Source organism: Scardinius erythrophthalmus, assembly GCF_964197995.2.
Source record: "Scardinius erythrophthalmus genome assembly, chromosome: 16".
Lineage (NCBI taxonomy): Eukaryota > Metazoa > Chordata > Actinopteri > Cypriniformes > Leuciscidae > Scardinius > Scardinius erythrophthalmus.
Window position 1 is genome coordinate 10285806 of NC_138236.1, and position 17764 is coordinate 10303569.

Here is a 17764-nt window from a genome sequence, read left to right on the forward strand (position 1 = left end):
CACTTACATTATTATGTTGAACAATTTCGTGACTAAATTCACTTACACGTTTTAAAAGAATGACATAGAATAATTGTCTTTTATCATTTGTCAATAACATTAAAATAATCACCAGCTTATTGGTATAAGCCAGAATTTTAATAATGGTGCCGTTTTGGTTATTTAAACACAAAAGAAGATATTTTGAAGAATGTTGGTAACCAGACAGTTGACGGTAGCAATTGAGTTCCACGGTAGAAAAAAAAATACTATGGAAGTCAATGGCTACTGTCAACTGTCTGGTTACCAACATTCTTCAAAATATCTTCTTTTGTGTTCAACAGAAGAAAGAAACTCATACTGGTTTGGAACAACTTGAGGGTGAGAAAATGACAAAATGTAAATTTTTGGGTGAGCTATCACTTTAAACCGCTCCAACAGGAAAGTACGTTGAGAGAGAGTCGAAACAGGAGCGGAACATGACCTAGGCCAGACTCGAACACAATCAAAACCTTGATCTATTATCAAAGTAGTTTTTAGTTGCAGCCCTATCCTAAATCCCTACCTCCCTGAGGAGAATGTGACGTACTCAAATTGAACTACTACTTCCTGTTTTGCCCTTTTCCTTGCGAAGTCATTTAGCAACCGATTACGCCGTATCATGGCTTTGGTCGTAGCTGTTGGGCTCCGTTAGATAATGTTTTTTTTTTTTTTTTTTTTGTGCGAAGCCCAGATATGGCATCATGACTCATGGGAGCGGTCTGGCCATCGGAGCCTCCCTGGGAGAGCGAGTAGGTGTAAGTTAATCAGGAACACAGCATGAAGTGTTGTGGTTTGCCATGAAGTCAGACAACTACAAAGGGAGGAGAGACCGAAGGCTGCGCCAACTGGGATCACACGCCGCCGAAGCCCGCTGCTGTTTTTAGCTCCAACATCACAAGTGCCACAGGCCCCCTTGTCCCTTTAATTGTTTCGGCTAATTAAACCATCCGGCAGCCCTCCTCCTTTTCCTCCAAGTGACATGTGTTTCTCCATGCTAATCTGTAAGGGAGCTTTAGGGCCTGGCCAAGGCAGAGCAGCTCCACTTCCTCCTTGAAATTTAATTTGGTCCTCGTATGGCGGGATGAGGGAGGCGGGGGGGTCAAAGATGTTCGTACAGATACCGCAGGCGCGGAGATCGTCCTCCAAATTGACTCAAAATGTTAAGTGCACTTTAACAGGAGCTCTTAGCCCTATGACAAGGCATCTGTTGTATGTTTTTTTTTTTTTGTCCATATAAGAAAGTTCTTGCACGTCTCTAGTCGGTAGAGAGGAAACTTTGTCTTGGGTTGTAATAGTAGTGCTATGTAGCTTTCATTCTCGGTGAAGCCCACAGCTAGTTGACCTGTGGCTGAAAAACAAGTCCCTGGTGGGATAGTGTTTCACTGCTCTGCAGGCCTGTAGCTGGTGATCCGTGTCTAGAAAGGGGCTTTTCCTTTTCCCTTCCCTCCACAGTGGGACCAATGAACAGAGGTGCTTTCAACACGGTCTGATTCTTGTTCTTCTGTTTAACAAGAATCTGCAAGTTCACTATATGAGAATAGGGAAACTGATAGTTCATCGTTCTTACAGCTTTCTTGTAGCTCAAACAGTAGAGTGTTGGTGCTTGCAACGCCAAGGTAATGGGTTCGATTCACAGGGAATGTGTACCTTGAAATGCATTGCAAGTCACTTTGGATAAGCACCTGCCAAATGCATAAATGTAAATGTTATAGAACATTTTTGCTGTGAAAACGGTGTCCAACCTCGACAAATTTCACTTTAGAGATGATGGCTGTCCTTCAAGCGTGTGAATGTTGTTTTTGTTTTTGTTTTTGTTTGCAGGTACCTAAATGCTATTCAGACCATGTGCCCACACATACTGCGCTATCTGACCACAGCTGTCATCACCAACAAGGACGTCCGCAAGCGTAGGCAGGTGCTGAAGGATCTGGTGAAAGTCATCCAGCAGGTATCAGACAGGACTTTGGTTTTTCAATTATGTACTGGTTTGTAAATGTCCCTCAGTAAATATGTATTCTTTTATTGCATTTTTTATTATTGAAAAATATTCATAAAAATATGAAGTAATGCTATTAAATTAATTTGATTACATTTTTAAATCAACTGACAGCTCTTGTATCAACATTTAAATAAAAAAAAAATATATATATAGTATTTTAATATTTATACATGCATATATACATGCATGTATTCTATATTAATGTTTAATTTGATAGTTGTAGTGATGCACCATAAAAAACTATCAAATTAAACATTATTATTATTAATGTGTATATATAAATATATATATATATTATAAATGTTTTTATACTAGGGCTGTCAGTTGAATTAAAATGTAATTAAATTAATGTAATCAGTATATGCCGAAAAATTATATTATATTTTGTTTGTATTATTATAATTGTTTTTTTTTATTAATTTATGAACACATTAAATGGATTATGTTAAAATATGCTTTGTGTGCCGAGAAAAAAAAGTTACAACATTTTTCATTTGCATTCATGCTACTTTGTGTTATCCTCAGGCTTATTAAATTCTAAGCCTTTTTTCTTTTAATTCAATTTGAGCAATTTGTCAGGTGGTGCTTATTTAATGATAACCGTTTCGTATTCTGTTGGTCTTCCTGCAATCATCCACACTGGCCTTGCGAGTACAGATAGATGTTTTCAATAAGAGGTTACCCATCACCAGATAAACGATGCTTTCTCTCTCTGTTAAAGAAGTGTATTTTTATTTGAATTTAATACATCTAAAACATTGCAGGGAATATTATACCTCGCTGTGTCTGTGGAAAAGAATGAATGAACGAGCGGTGTATATTGGCCTGAAAATAAAAGCTCTGTTTATCTATGTGCCTCCTCAGGCCGTGCGAGTCTTGAACCCATTAGATTTGATGAATGGTGCTGGACAGTCTGATTGTAGTGTTCTGATGTGTGTGTCCAACAACAGTAGCTTCTTCAGAGATCAATGGCACTGAAATCCAAATAAGTACATCCCGCAGCCTTTGCGTAATCACTTAAACATGTGTCCTGAGGTGCTCACCATACTCCCTGCACAAGTTTCTCTTCTCATGGTTACTCAAGCATCTATGGTATTTAGATCCAGGGAAGACCCAAAGACTATCACATATCCAAATGGGATTCATCCCATCAGGTTCTCTGCTAAAGGGATTGTACTGTACTAAAGTCTTTCAGCTCATGGCTGTTTATAGACATGGCACATTAAGCAGAGGTTATTCTCATTATTATATACAACCAGACAGGAAGAGTTCAACCAAAAATAAGTTCTCTGATCATCTGCTCACCCTTATTTTGTTTGAAACCAGTAAGATTTTCATTCTACAATTGAACAACACAGAAGATATTTTGCAGAATGTTAAAGCTATTGTTTTCCATATACAGCAAAAGAGAATGGTTGTGAATGGAAGTTGCAAATTTAATTTATTTGATATTTTTAACATTTCAATTAGTTATATTATATGAATTAATTATAATTTATTATTTAAGCCACGTATTAGTGTTTCCATTCAGCATTTTTATGTGGTATCCCAAAATGTGGTTGGAAAAACCAGGCTGCTGTCGAGAACAGAAAAAGTGCCATAAAAGTAGTCCATATTACTTGCACACTGTTTTCAAGTCTTCTCAGAGACAGTTTTACCATTTACCATATATGTGACTTGATTTCTTTACTGTAGGCAAATTAACTTTCAGCTTGTGTCAATTAAGAAAATAGATGCAACAGTTTGTCGACAGCCATGTTTGTAACCACAAGATGAAAGCAGTAATTTTGTGCTTGAACAGCTGATATCAGCTCTGCTTGTAATGTGAAACTATTTGTTAATAAAGCAGACTTATTTATAATGAAAAACACACCCCAGTTTGAGTTTATTTCTTGCGTGAACTTTCCCTTAAAGAACTACTTTGCATTCATTTTTCTTTTGTTCTCTTCTTTTTAGGAGTCATACACCTACAAAGATCCAATCACAGAGTTTGTGGAGTGTCTGTACGTGAACTTTGACTTTGATAGTGCTCAGAAGAAGCTGCGAGAGTGCGAGGCGGTAAGTTCCAGCTGTCTTTTCCCGTTACCTTTTTATTAGCTTGTTTCTTTGCGTGTCCTTAAAAGCATGGCACACCCTCCTCTTTATAGGGACTTCACAGATTGATTGTATCTTCTGTCATGTTCCTGTTTTTTTTCAAAAGCATAAGATTCCTAACGTTTCATAACAGGTTCCATTAGTGAATGCGTTTGAAGAGACTATCCTTCTTCTAAGATGTTGAGCTCATCCTTCACTTCTTGTCTTGCCACAAAAAGCCTTTAACTTTGTAACTTATGCAGATGATGTGTCAATTTCCCTAATGATGAGTTGTGATGACATCACACTGAGTCTTCGACCTCTGATTTGTCAGAAGTGTCCTCTGAACTTTACCATAACTGTTGATGGTCATTAGCGATGCTGTCTGTCACTTTTCTGCAGTCACAAACAGCCTACCCTTCTGTTTCGGGCCCTGAAAGGGGTCTTAAAGCTCAGGCGGTCTCTGCATGCCGCGGTGTCATGGGCAGCTGTGGCAGTGGGCCCCTGAAACAGCCTCTGACTCACCATTTGTCATGTTTTTATGATAGCCGGTAATTGTCAGATCAGTGGGATGGTTAACAAGAAGTGCTTTTGGTGTGCAGAGGCGGACACGCGCACTGGAAAGAGCTTTCTGCGGTACAGACAAGCCAGTGATCTGTATTTTTGTTCCCGTTTATAAATGGCCTTCCATAATGGTCACTTCATCAGTTTTCACCCTTGCCCTGCTGTGTCATTCTGTCTGTTTTTACAGTTAAACTACTGACTCCCAGTGCCAACACCGCACCGAACAAAACAAAAACACAACAGAATAGAGTTAAAAGCTGTTTCAAAGGAATAGCTCACCTCAAAAATCAATCTTTTCCATGCAGTTTTTATTGAAAAGAGACCAAGGGACCATAAAAGTGATCCATACAACTTGTGAACTTTTTTCCAAGCCTGTTGAAGTCATACGGTAGTTTCATGTGAGGACCAAAATTAATTTAGTCTATTCACTCGTAATCTTCTCCTGCAGTGAGCTGTTGGAGTCAGTGATTCAAAATCAACAATCAGATTAGAATCATAAATGAATCTTTCAGACTAATTGATTGAAAAGATCAGACTCAATTTGTTCATGAATCATACATTGGTATTTTTCTTATGAATTCAGATGACTAGGGTGGATATATTGCATGTTGTAGTTCATGTATAATGATTTTAATTTTTTGTCTTTCTCTGACAAAACTATCTTAAGTCTTGGAATATGAGTCTTAAAGGACCACTTTTATAGTGCTTATTCATTTTTGTTTTAAACTTGAAAGCTTTAATCCACTCTCACCATCTTCAAAATTTCTCCTTTGTGTTCTCCTGTGTTCTACGTAAAGGAAAAAATGGCCAGTTTTGGAACAAATTGAAGGCACATAAATGATGACCGTTTTCATTTTCAATTTTCAAGATTTTAGAGCTGCTGGTACAAAACACTGAACACGGAATTAATCACGTCTTGGCTTTAGTAAGAGAAGATTTTTCTTTTCAGTGAATTGGTATTATCATTAACATAGTGTAGGGAATAGTGCAAATGACTTTTGCTACCATGCGATTACAGACATTGTTGGCACGGCACAGAGATTTGTTCGCCATCCTGACCCTGGAAAACATTACATTTCAACATAAATGCATTTGGTAAGCTTCCCCACAAACGTGCCAAATCTTAAATGGCAAAAAGTATTATAAGAAAGTCTTAGTGTGATAAAAGCCAGAAATGGCCTTCAGGCGCATTCTTGGTTGCTGTAAACACATTACATTACAAAGATTCATCCCAAGCGTAATTAGCTTGAGTGCCTTTAGCCTAGTGTGCATTTATGTCGAAACTCATTCCCATTCTCTAAATTATAATGAATTCAAAGACCAGTCGCACTGCCCGTCGTCTACCATTGCCCAAAATAAAACAATTCAGTTTTGTTTATTAACAAGCACCTTGTATGTTAAATAGCAGGCTTTTTATAGGAGAATGAAATAACCCAACTTAACATTGAGATGGGAACCTTCCTAAAATGCTGACATGATTTATAAACATTTACTCTTGTGCGAGTGCCCATTTGATCAGGCCAGCTGTTTTTCATTCTAGACGTTTATCGTCAAGAAGCGTAGAAGAAAAGGAGTGCCTAAATCACCAGAAGTTTTTTTGGGGGGTCTCTGCTGGTCTAAATGATCGAGTCATTTGGGAGATCTCTATTACACTTTGCATGCTTGGAGTCCAGGGTTTGTAAGGCGAGCAATGATTAGCACACCTGCATCTGTGAGATCTCGTGAGAGCCCCCCGGCTACTGGACTACCAGAACCAGGCGCATTCTACAACCAGAGTCCAGCCCAGACACTGCATAAACGGCCACTAATTAGTCCTGACCCTGATTATGAAAGCCTGAGGCATTATCGAGATCACAAGCTGCACAAAGAAAAAAAACAGTTAAACTATGTGGCATGTGAGCATAACTGGCTAGGCTCAGATGTATGTCAGCTATAAATGCTTACAAAATCACAGTCTGATTGAGTGGTGACTTACAAAATCTGAGTTGCCCTTCTACAATAGCCCAAGGCTTTTCCTGTTAGACTGCCGAAGCCTTGCGAGTCATCAGACTGTTTGCTCTTAACCGCCTTTACTCGTACGAAAACAAACATCCCCTCCCCTTCAAACAAGTTCATTACAGTAACTATTTATTTAAGTGATTGTAAAAGAAAAAAACAAGTTGTATGACCCAAATGAGCAACTTAATTTTAAGTGGGTAAAAAGGATATTAACACTTTTCTCTAATAGGGATCAATTTATTTATTTATTTATTTATTTTATTAATAAAGAAAATATTATTGAAAGGGGAGATGCTTGAGGCCCAAAAAGAAATAAATATTAAAAATATATTGTGTTGTATACATACATACATACATACATACATACATATATATATATATATATATATATATATATATATATATATATATATATATATATATATATATATATATATATATGTGTCTATGTATATGTGTGTGTGTGTGTGTGTGTAAAGCGCATATATGTCTGTTGACTGCTGCTGCTGCAAAAAAAGTAATTTACGAAAGTCATAAAGATCCAGTCAGGGTCCACTGAAAAGTATTACCCTCTTCATTTTATGTATTACTGTAAACTGTATTACTGTTTTTATTTTAATATATTTTCAATTGTAATTTACTCCTGTGATGCAAAGCTGAATTTTCAGCATCATTACTCCAGTCTTCAGTGTCACATGATCCTTTAGAAATTATTTGGTGCTCAAGAAACATTTCTTATTATTATCATTGTTGAAAACGGTAGTTGATTTATTTAAAAAATAAATCATACTGACCTCATACTTGATGTCTAAAATAAGCTAAAATAACCCAAATACAGTACTGTTGTTTACAAGCAATTCCTTAGCATATCATCGGCACCCATGGCTCCAGAGGTTCTGCAGGCCTGTGATTCACTCCAACTGGACACGGTCCTGGATCTGGAGAGACTGACCGCATAAGTGTTCTGGGATTTTCTTCAAGCTGTGGATCATCACATTGCTTACTTTGCATCGTGATTACCTTATCATGCTTATCCAGTCAGCTTTTGTAATTTTTCCTTCTTCAGTTGATCCATCTCAGCGGAGAGGGGCCATTTGCACAATGGTTTGGGCTCATAATGTCTATGCTATGCATAAAACATAGACACAACCTTATATAGCCCTGTTTTCAATCTTTTGGAAGACTGAAGGAAAAAAAAAAAAAAAAAACCTAAAGCTGCACTTTTAGATTCCAGTAAGTTAAGCATAAATTGACATTTTTTGTTCTGCTACAAAGTTGCTGTAGCCTACTTCTCTCCCCCTCTTACAAAAAAAACCTCAACAGTAATTATAGCACTTAAGCGAACCGTTATCAGCTTAAGATAAGACAATGTCAATGATGAAATGTGTGTTGGCTGATAGGGCCATGGCCATGTAGTTGGGATTGCTTCAAGCAGAACAACGGAGATAGTAGCTCTCAAGCCTAAGCAAACAAAGCGGGGGCTGTGAGCGCAGACGTGCACACGAAGACGCGGGACGGGGGACTGCATGTGAACCGTGCAGAGACAGCAGGGGCTCCCACATGTCTTCAGCTGAGTGGAATGCACCGCACTATTTGCGTTTTGACAGCAAAGTAAAGCACACCAGGTCTCTTTAGGATGTGGAGGTTAGTATGCGGTGATCAGAGCTCAGCTGAGATTGATAGTAGACTGTAGTTGAGATGTTTGAAAGCAGTGGCACTGTAAATTGGTTCCGATGGACCCTGCGGCAATGGGCAAGACAAATGGCGATAAGTCACAGCCATTGCGGTGGATTCAGTGGCTGGCTCTGTTCCTGCTCCGTTTCATGTGGGGACTGTGGAATTCCAAGATCTGTGGTTAGTTTAGAGTGCTGAGAATGACCCCAGATTTTCCTTTTTTTGTGCTTCCAGATAATGGTTTTCTCCTGAGGATAGCATTAAACACTGTTGTATATGTGTTAACTATAGGCTTCCATTGCTTTAACCTGCAGCTACAAATTCATTTCCATAATTTGTCATAATGCTTGCTTTTGGCCTTTTTCCCATACCGTTACTCCCAAACCAGGTGCTATTACAGAGACCTTGGATAAAGTGGAACTGTTTTTATTTCAGTTCTGAGTTTATATAAACTTCCTGTTCTGGTCATTGTCCAGTTTAGCCACAGTTTTCTGTGTTCCAGCAAATTTTTGGACCAAACTCTTATAAATCCTAAAACATTAAAACAGTGATTTCTTTCTCTCTCCCAGTTTTGACATCAAACTGTTGACAGGCGCTTACATTAATATTTGTGTGTGTGTGTGTGTGTATATGTATATATAAAAAATGCAGAGATTTTATTTTTTAAATACTAATTATTTTATGCAATGATGCATTAAAGTGATCAAAATTACTGAATACAAAATAATGTATCACAGTTAAACAGCGCAACTATTTTCAACATTGATTTGGGGCCCAAACATTTTTGTATTATAATTGTATTAGAAATCTACACTCACCTAAAGGATTATTAGGAACACCTGTTCAATTTCTCATTAATGCAATTATCTAATCAACCAATCACATGGCAGTTGCTTCAATGCATTTAGGGTTGTGGTCCTGGTCAAGACAATCTCCTGAACTCCAAACTGAATGTCAGAATGGGAAAGAAAGGTGATTTAAGCAATTTTGAGCGTGGCATGGTTGTTGGTGCCAGACGGGCCGGTCTGAGTATTTCACAATCTGCTCAGTTTCTGGGATTTTCACGCACAACCATTTCTAGGATTGACAAAGAACGGTGTAAAAAGGGAAAAACATCCAGTATGCGGCAGTCCTGTGGGCGAAAATGCCTTGTTGATGCTAGAGGTCAGAGGAGAATGGGCCGACTGATTCAAGCTGATAGAAGAGCAACTTTGACTGAAATAACCACTCGTTACAAGGCTACAACAGCAGAAGACCCCACCGGGTACCACTCATCTCCACTACAAATAGGAAAAAGAGGCTACAATTTTCACGAGCTCACCAAAATTGGACAGTTGAAGACTGGAAAAATGTTGCCTGGTCTGATGAGTCTCGATTTCTGTTGAGACATTCAGATGGTAGAGTCAGAATTTGGCGTAAACAGAATGAGAACATGGATCCATCATGCCTTGTTACCACTGTGCAGGCTGGTGGTGGTGGTGTAATGGTGTGGGGGATGTTTTCTTGGCACACTTTAGGCCCCTTAGTGCCAATTGGGCATCGTTTAAATGCCACAGCCTACCTGAGCATTGTTTCTGACCATGTCCATCCCTTTATGACCACCATGTACCCATCCTCTGATGGCTACTTCCAGCAGGATAATGCACCATGTCACAAAGCTCAAATCATTTCAAACTGGTTTCTTGAACATGACAATGAGTTCACTGTACTAAAATGGCCCCCACAGTCACCAGGGATGAATGTGCATCCCACAAATCTCCATCAACTGCAAGATGCTATTCTATCAATATGGGCCAACATTTCTAAAGAATGCTTTCAGCACCTTGTTGAATCAATGCCACGTAGAATTAAGGCAGTTCTGAAGGCGAAAGGGGGTCAAACACAGTATTAGTATGGTGTTCCTAATAATCCTTTAGGTGAGTGTATAGTGTATGAAAATAAAAAGCCTTTGTTTCAGGGGTTCATGCAAAAGAATCATCATATTTTAGCATCTGTGGTATCAAACAGTTTGAAAATCCCTGGTTTTAGTATAATCAGTGTAAGATTGTGTGCATGAAAATGCATTCAGTGTCTAATGTAAGCATTTCAATCTTTTGAAGGTGCTGGTGAATGATTTTTTTCTTGTGGCGTGCCTTGAGGACTTCATCGAAAATGCTCGTTTGTTCATCTTCGAGACTTTCTGCCGAATTCACCAGTGCATCAGTATAAAGTAAGTACTTATGATTTTCAATCTAGTACAAAATAACTGCTGGATCATGTAACACATTTTGAAATACCATTTAAAGTGGACAAATTGATGGATAAATTGTTGTCAGGAATGAAAAAAAAAAAGGTAGCAGGTCTGAAAATGTGTCCACAATGTGGGAACGCTTCCTGTTTCCTCTCTTCCATTCCCACTCCACTCTCTGATAAGTTTTTATTACCCAGTGTGCTAGAGGAAGCATGTCCAGAGACCGGCTGCCAGCACCTCAATCTCACACATGGAGACACGCATTCAGAACCAGACATCCCAGGCACATCCACCCATCTGTTTTGAAGCATGTCTAAAGGGTCTACATATTGGCCCTCGGGAGGATCTTAATGGGTGCGCCCCGTCTGTGGATAATACAGCAGATTTTTCTCTTCTAAACGCCACTTACTCCGTTATTGTCTGTTGCGACTTCTCACGTCGTCGTAAAGAAAGTGCCGTTTGGAATTTTTGTCTGCGCTAATTCACTTAGAGTGCAACCGAAGAGGAATATTGCCTTAATTAAACCGGTTAAAGAGAATAGTAAAGATAAATTTACAGTGATTTATGTTGTCCATTGATCCACACAGTTCAATTACCACTGACACGATGCATCATAGACTCTCCGGTCTGCGTTACGGCAGGTGTTTTATTACCACTTTACTCTGGTTGTACTTTTTTATTGCCTATTTTACGGTATTTATAAGGCATTGTAGGCTTCCAGAGAAGACATGCAATGGTTTCAGTCCCCAACATTTTCCATTGGTGGAAAAGAAGTGGTCTGCATGGAAAGAGAGGTTTGGGCGGGTGTCACTGGTTTCCCTGTGTCTGGTTCCTATTAGCCTTTCAGTGACGGAGTGCAGAGCAGAGAGGCCGCGTTGCCCTCCTGCCTGTTTAATGAGCTTTCATAACTAGTAGTCGTTGAGCATCTGTCCTGCATTCTTTTTCCCGCCACCGCCTCTGCACCAAGCAGAAAGCACTTGACGGCAAACTGGAGATCTGCTAACAGGTTGCATCTACCTCTGGGGATTTATGACATCCTGTAAATCCCGAAAGGTCCATGTTCGTGAATGCACACACTCACCCGACACAATATCATATACCATGTTTGATGAAAGGAGGGGTTTTTTTTCCCAGCAGTGCACGTGCAAACATAGACAGACATTCAGAATCTGTTATTTCTCTTCTAAACGCACACCCGGTGATCAAAAAGGTTCTCGCACTATTTCCATGCTTCATTGTACAGCCTAATTGCTCGCTCACATTTTCTGAGCTGTATTAAACCGAGAAGGGCTGGAGTCAAGGTTGAAACATGGAATGTGATCAGGCTCTGTCCAAATCTCCAGTTGCAGATAGTCTGGAATTGATTTGGAGTCTTGGCTCTTTTTTGGCAGTCTCGTTGCAATTGAATCCATTTTCTTGTCAAAGGCGACAAATGTAATGCTGAACTAGGAAACCGAATTGTGATTGCTGTTTATCTGTTCAGGTTAGTAGCTCAAAGGAGTTGCCTGAAAGACAGTGTTATGTCTGTTTAGAGGATATAGAGGATTGGAAAACATCCATTTTTGGTTTACTAGTGCATGTCATTGGTACATTACGCAGAAGGCCTCTGCAGCTAATTGTGGGCTCAAATGAAACGCATGCAAGTTTTGTAGCAGTTTTGTTATGTTTACAGTTGTTGGCCTTGAACGGGTAGGCAGAATATTTTTTTCCTGTGTTTTTTGCCCTCAGCCTACACCAAAAAAAAGACCACAACTACAAATGGCTTTATACATAAAAATGTCTGAGAAGGCTCTATTTGAAATCTGATTTTATGACTTGCGCTTATGAAGGCATTTGTATTAGTCTCTTGCCCTCAAAAGTCTTAAATTCCCAATTTTGCATTCATTGGCCTTTATTTGAGTAGAAAGTTTGTGTGCATCTGATGAACATTTTAGTTGATGTCTACGATCTTATCATCTGTAAAACAATGTGATCTCTCACAGTCCACATTAATCCATTTTGCAGTTGATTTGTGGGGCCAAGCACATAGGAGACATTGTTGTATTCAATCTGGATGGTTTTATTTTTGGTAAAAAAAAAAAAATTGAATTCCCTTCCCATCGGGTTTTTATTGTTCATTTTTTACTCTTTTTAAAATTAACAATTAGAAAGAGGGAAGGTTGTTTTAGTGGGAAGAGGGGAATACATTTTCCCCCAAGATATGAAGCAGAGGTCACTTCCAATGATGTGAATCTATTTGTGCCTTCCAATGGAAATATTTAACAATGCGTTTAAGTACACCATGTTAAAAACTTCTTTAGAGCTGGTCAGCACTGTATGAATTCACAGCTGACCTTTTAGCTGTCTACGGATCCTGGAGTGAGACTGGTTGCCTCAGTCCCACCGGCCTGGAATCGGAATTGGATAAATCAACTGCGAGGAGCCGGTACATGTAAGGGGGTTGAAGTGAAAACGATCCTTACCCTTCACCCCCTAACCCCAGAGGACCAGGTTTATTCCTGTGTAAAATGAGACTGCAGCGAGGGGAGTCAAGCAACTTGGCTTAAAACGCCATGTCAGGCACTTATGCTTGAGTGGTTCATTCACCCGACCTTTCTTTTCCATAATTACTTCTTTCAGCGTTTGTATATTTTTGGTTTCAGTTCAGACTTTCATTCATATTAGTGGCAAGCATGTGCAAGTACGACTTTTTTTCCTTCTTGTTTTAAAGTCAAACTTCTGGGTAAAATTAGATTAGTGTGTGTGTGGGCCATTTCATTGCACTGAGGCAGTGGTTGACCTTGGTCTCTGGTTTAGCTTGTCCGGAGGGTTAGCTCCCCTAAGAGGAAACTCGATCTTATGTGTTTTTTGAGTTGATCTTTGACTTTGGCTTGACTGACATGTGTCACCACTTAATCAAATCAGTGAAATAATATTCATTGTCTCTTGCATCACTTGCAGCACCGAGTTTGTCTTAGATGTTTATCTATCATGCAATTCTGCATTTCCATTTTATTTTTCTGTTAAAGCTCACAATTTGTCTGCTTCATTTCAGACATGGTCTAGACCTAGGTCTGTGGGCCTGTAATGGATGTTCAGCTATCTAAACTTCCCAGTGTCTTAATTGGTTTCCTGTTCCTTTTCGGTTGTAATTGTTCATCAGTGCGCCGCATGCTTTGGGGCTGGCGAAGAGCTTGGATTTCATGTCCCTGCTTTAACCCCTGGAGTCGACAGGCATTCCTTTTTCCCGCACCGAGTGTCACTGCTTGATGTTGGACATGTGTTAACCATCACCGGCTTGGAACTCGTGATGTGACAACCGGCACATTCGTTGGCGGTTAGCTCTTAAATAATGAGCTTTATGACCAATCTAGCCTGTCACGCATCATTTTCTGAGGGTTTCACTGGGAGTGAAATGATATAAGCTGTCATCTCTGCCTGTCTCCAGATCCATGCTGTTGCCACGGTGGGTGATTGAGTTAACCTTTCACTGCGAAAGCATTGGAAACCTGGTGTGTTGGCTTTACTTACAGAACAGAATGGGACAAGCCGGCTCTTTTTGACTAGCACGGAATGAGCTTAGTCGAAAAGAAAGCCAGCTGCGGTATTGTAGGATTTTGGATCAAAGAACACTTGAGCCCCTGCTGCCACCTTCCTCCCTCAATGACACATTCGTGGAGGAGACACCTGGCTTTATTTATGAATGGTTTTTCCAAAATGCCATTGGATGGTCAGTAGCCATGCAAGCCCAAGCTGTGTCATTTTATTCTTGTCTGCAAAGTTTGTTTTATCGTTACCTTGACCTCATATCCACGAAACGCAATGATGTAATTGTATTCCATATTTATGGGTTTCTTAGTACGATTAGAATCACAGATAATGCAAAGCATTTGTCACTCTTGACCAGACATCTAAATGCTGAGGTATGACAGTAAACCCATTATCATCCAGCACTTTCGATCAGCACTTTAAACCTGCATGCACACACTCCACAAGCTTGTTATATACCTCACAATTTTCACGTAATACCATCAGTGTATATAATGTTCTCCTTTTACCTAAGTTTGTCCTAATGGACTGTGTTTGCCTCGCAGTATGCTGGCCGATAAGCTGAATATGACTCCCGAGGAGGCAGAAAGATGGATCGTCAACCTCATTCGCAATGCCAGGCTGGATGCCAAAATCGACTCCAAACTGGTGAGAGTCTCTCATATTTTATTTCACTCTTGTTTCTCTGCCGCCCTCCTCAAATAGCGAACGATTGATAGATGCTGCGTTAGTGTCCTTTAATTAGTCCGAAAATCAAATTCAGCCTCTTTTGTGTGGGGATTATGTTCTGCTTTAATACATAAAGGAGAGGCAATCAATTACGTCAGTAATTCTGCCCAGTGCCCGCTTACTCACCATATCCTTCCTCGAGGGTAAGAGGACTGTCATTACAGTCCTGAAGGAGGGTCATTCTCAATATGGTGACAAACGTGTAGCTTTTACTTTTTTTAGTCATGACAAAGATTAATATTCTATTAACTTTCTAGAAAACTATAAAAAATAAAAATAAAATAAAAATTATATATTATATTTATATTTTTATTTATATATATATATATATTTATATATATATATACACACTCTTATTTTTTTGTATTGTTTTTTTGTATTTATATACACTTAGACCCTGCACTAATGCCTAACCCAGACAAACAAAATAAGTAATAATTATAAGTGATAATATAAATAATTTTAAATGTATCATTAATGTTAAAAACTATTTGAAAATACAAGTTCATATGATGTTTAATTGCCATTAAAATGTGCACATGGTGATTTTCTCCCACCACGTAATACATTGTATTATATTGTTTCAATAAAAAAAAAAAAAAATATATATATATATATATGTGTATAATTTTAATTAGTTAAAAAAGTGACCTGAATGAGTAGTAATTCAGCTATTTTATTAGAATGAAATAAAATAATTAGACATAACTGTAATAAAGTTCATTTATTACAAACATAACTGTAATTTCAAACAAAACTGTAATAAAGTTCAAGTTCAGGGAAGAACCACCGAACTGGCAAACGTTAAACATAACTTTAATCATATAAAAAAATATAAACAACAAAGCGAAAGGACTGTCAGCGGCCGAATGCGGCATAATAAGAATAATAAAAGCTCCCGAGCTCCTCCATGGGACTCGATACCAGTGTGTTGCGCAGGTGTTTCTTGTTAGCATTCGCTCGCTCCGCTCCCACGGTTCTCGGCCCCGTCCTGCTTCAAACCACAGTAACGTTAATAAAACTTCAATACGTTCGCTCATCCATGAACATGATTTCTGCTAAGTCCCGTAAGATTGCTTTCCATCGGCTGTGGAGGTGAAGATGACAAGTTCCATGATTCCACACTCACTCGCAACGTCATCAAGCTACGCCTTTGTTATGGTTTTGAATAAGCGACCTCTAGTGGCGAAACTTGCATACTGTGCTTTTAATTTTCAGTAGCCATTACTCCAGTCACATGATCTTTCAAAATCATTCTAATACGCTGATTTGGTGCTTAAACCATTTTTTCATATCATCATTTGTATTGTACTGCTTAATATTTTGGGGAAACTGATATATATTTTTTCAGGATTATTTGATAGAACGTTCAAAAAGCAGCATTTGAAGTATAAATCTTTTGTAATGCTATGTCTTTACTGTAAATTTTGATTAATTTAATGAGTTCATGCCTAATAATAACTTAATTTTTTTTAAGTTTTCTAAACTTTCGAGCAGTTATATATATATATATATATATATATATATATATATATATATATATATATATATATATATATATATATATATATATATATATATATATATATATATATATATATATTAATAAATAATGTTTGTGTGACTTTTTTTTTGTCAATTGATCTAGGAACTTAACATGTCATAACAGCACAAACAAGTAACGAGACTTCTGATCTCACAAATCACATGGCATTCTACTGGAATGACCTAGAATTAGCTCCTGTGTGTTTTGAGCTGACTGTGAGGAGGTTGTGAATACATGTCCGTGTGTCTGTGGGAACAGAAAAGGATCGGTGTTCCCTGAGTTTAGCTCTGACACTCTTTTCCTCTCCTCTTTCCTTTGGCAGGGACACGTGGTGATGGGCAACAACGCCATATCGCCATATCAGCAGGTGATCGAGAAAACCAAGAGCCTTTCGTTCCGAAGCCAAATGCTGGCCATGAACATCGAGAAGAAGCAGACCAACGCGAACAGGACTGAGGTCAGCATCTCTGCATCTCTTTTATCTGATCTCATCTCTTTTTGTCTTGAGCCCTGTAGTTTACACACATAAATGATCTATCCAGAAGAATGCCGAGCGGCAATCAGCCCAGAACTGTCTTTACACAGTGTAAACCAGTAAGAGCAGGTTTAACACAGCGAGCGCTTTCATCATGCCGTTTTTCTTCAAAGGCCTAATGACAAGGTAGCACAGCTCAGCCATAAAGAAGAAGGTCTGAGTCCTATGACTCAGCGCTGCAGAGTAAATAACGCTTGCACACAATCACACACACGCTCCATGGAGTTCCCTGCGTTTAGGAGTCACCACAGATGTTTTGCTTGGGGTCCAGTCTGTCTCCGTTTGATCTCGTATGTGTGCACTGATTGGCCCACGACAAACGTGCCCTCTCTTTTGTTTGAAATAGAACGTTTCCCAAATAACGGCCTTTAAATGTCTCGGTCCCTCAAACCACGTCATTTAAGTGACTCGCTCGCACAAACACCACAGTGGCAAAGGTCATAACACACAGTCCTGTATTTTGATGTGTTTGGCCAGACGCAATTTTAAAGCAAACGGAAAAGGCGCGAACGTGAACTTGAACTGCTTGTACTTAAGGAACGACTGCGGTTCTGTAGTAGATGGTCTCAGTTGCATGTTCACTCATTTATATTGAACTCACCTTCATTTGTGTTGGGTAATGACATCTTTTGGCTCTCTCTTCCTCTCTATTCAGACTCCAAACTGGGCGGGTCAGGATTCTGGCTTCTGAGTGGATCTCTGCAGACCGTACGCTCCCATCTAACCTTCCAGCATTCCCATATTGCGGCCGAACATCCTGTTCTCCCTCTCGTGTCCCTCAAAGGAGCGAGACAGAGGCCTTATTTTTGAACTTGGGTTCAATGCATCTGGTATTAAATAAATAATAAAAAAAACCTTACAAAACCA

The 17764-nt window shown here is 39.0% G+C and overlaps 1 protein-coding gene across 1 annotated transcript in view; it reads left to right on the forward strand.

Annotated features, from left to right (window-relative positions):
* eif3ea (eukaryotic translation initiation factor 3, subunit E, a) overlaps nt 1–17764 on the forward strand; it is a 43199-nt gene extending 25435 nt beyond the window's left edge. The window contains exons 8-13 of the mRNA XM_081387952.1: nt 1843–1969; nt 3977–4078; nt 10429–10538; nt 14633–14735; nt 16685–16819; nt 17553–17764. Coding sequence (XP_081244078.1) covers nt 1843–1969; nt 3977–4078; nt 10429–10538; nt 14633–14735; nt 16685–16819; nt 17553–17588 — 613 coding nt within the window. The 3' untranslated portion in view covers nt 17589–17764. The remainder of the gene's footprint in view (nt 1–1842; nt 1970–3976; nt 4079–10428; nt 10539–14632; nt 14736–16684; nt 16820–17552) is intronic.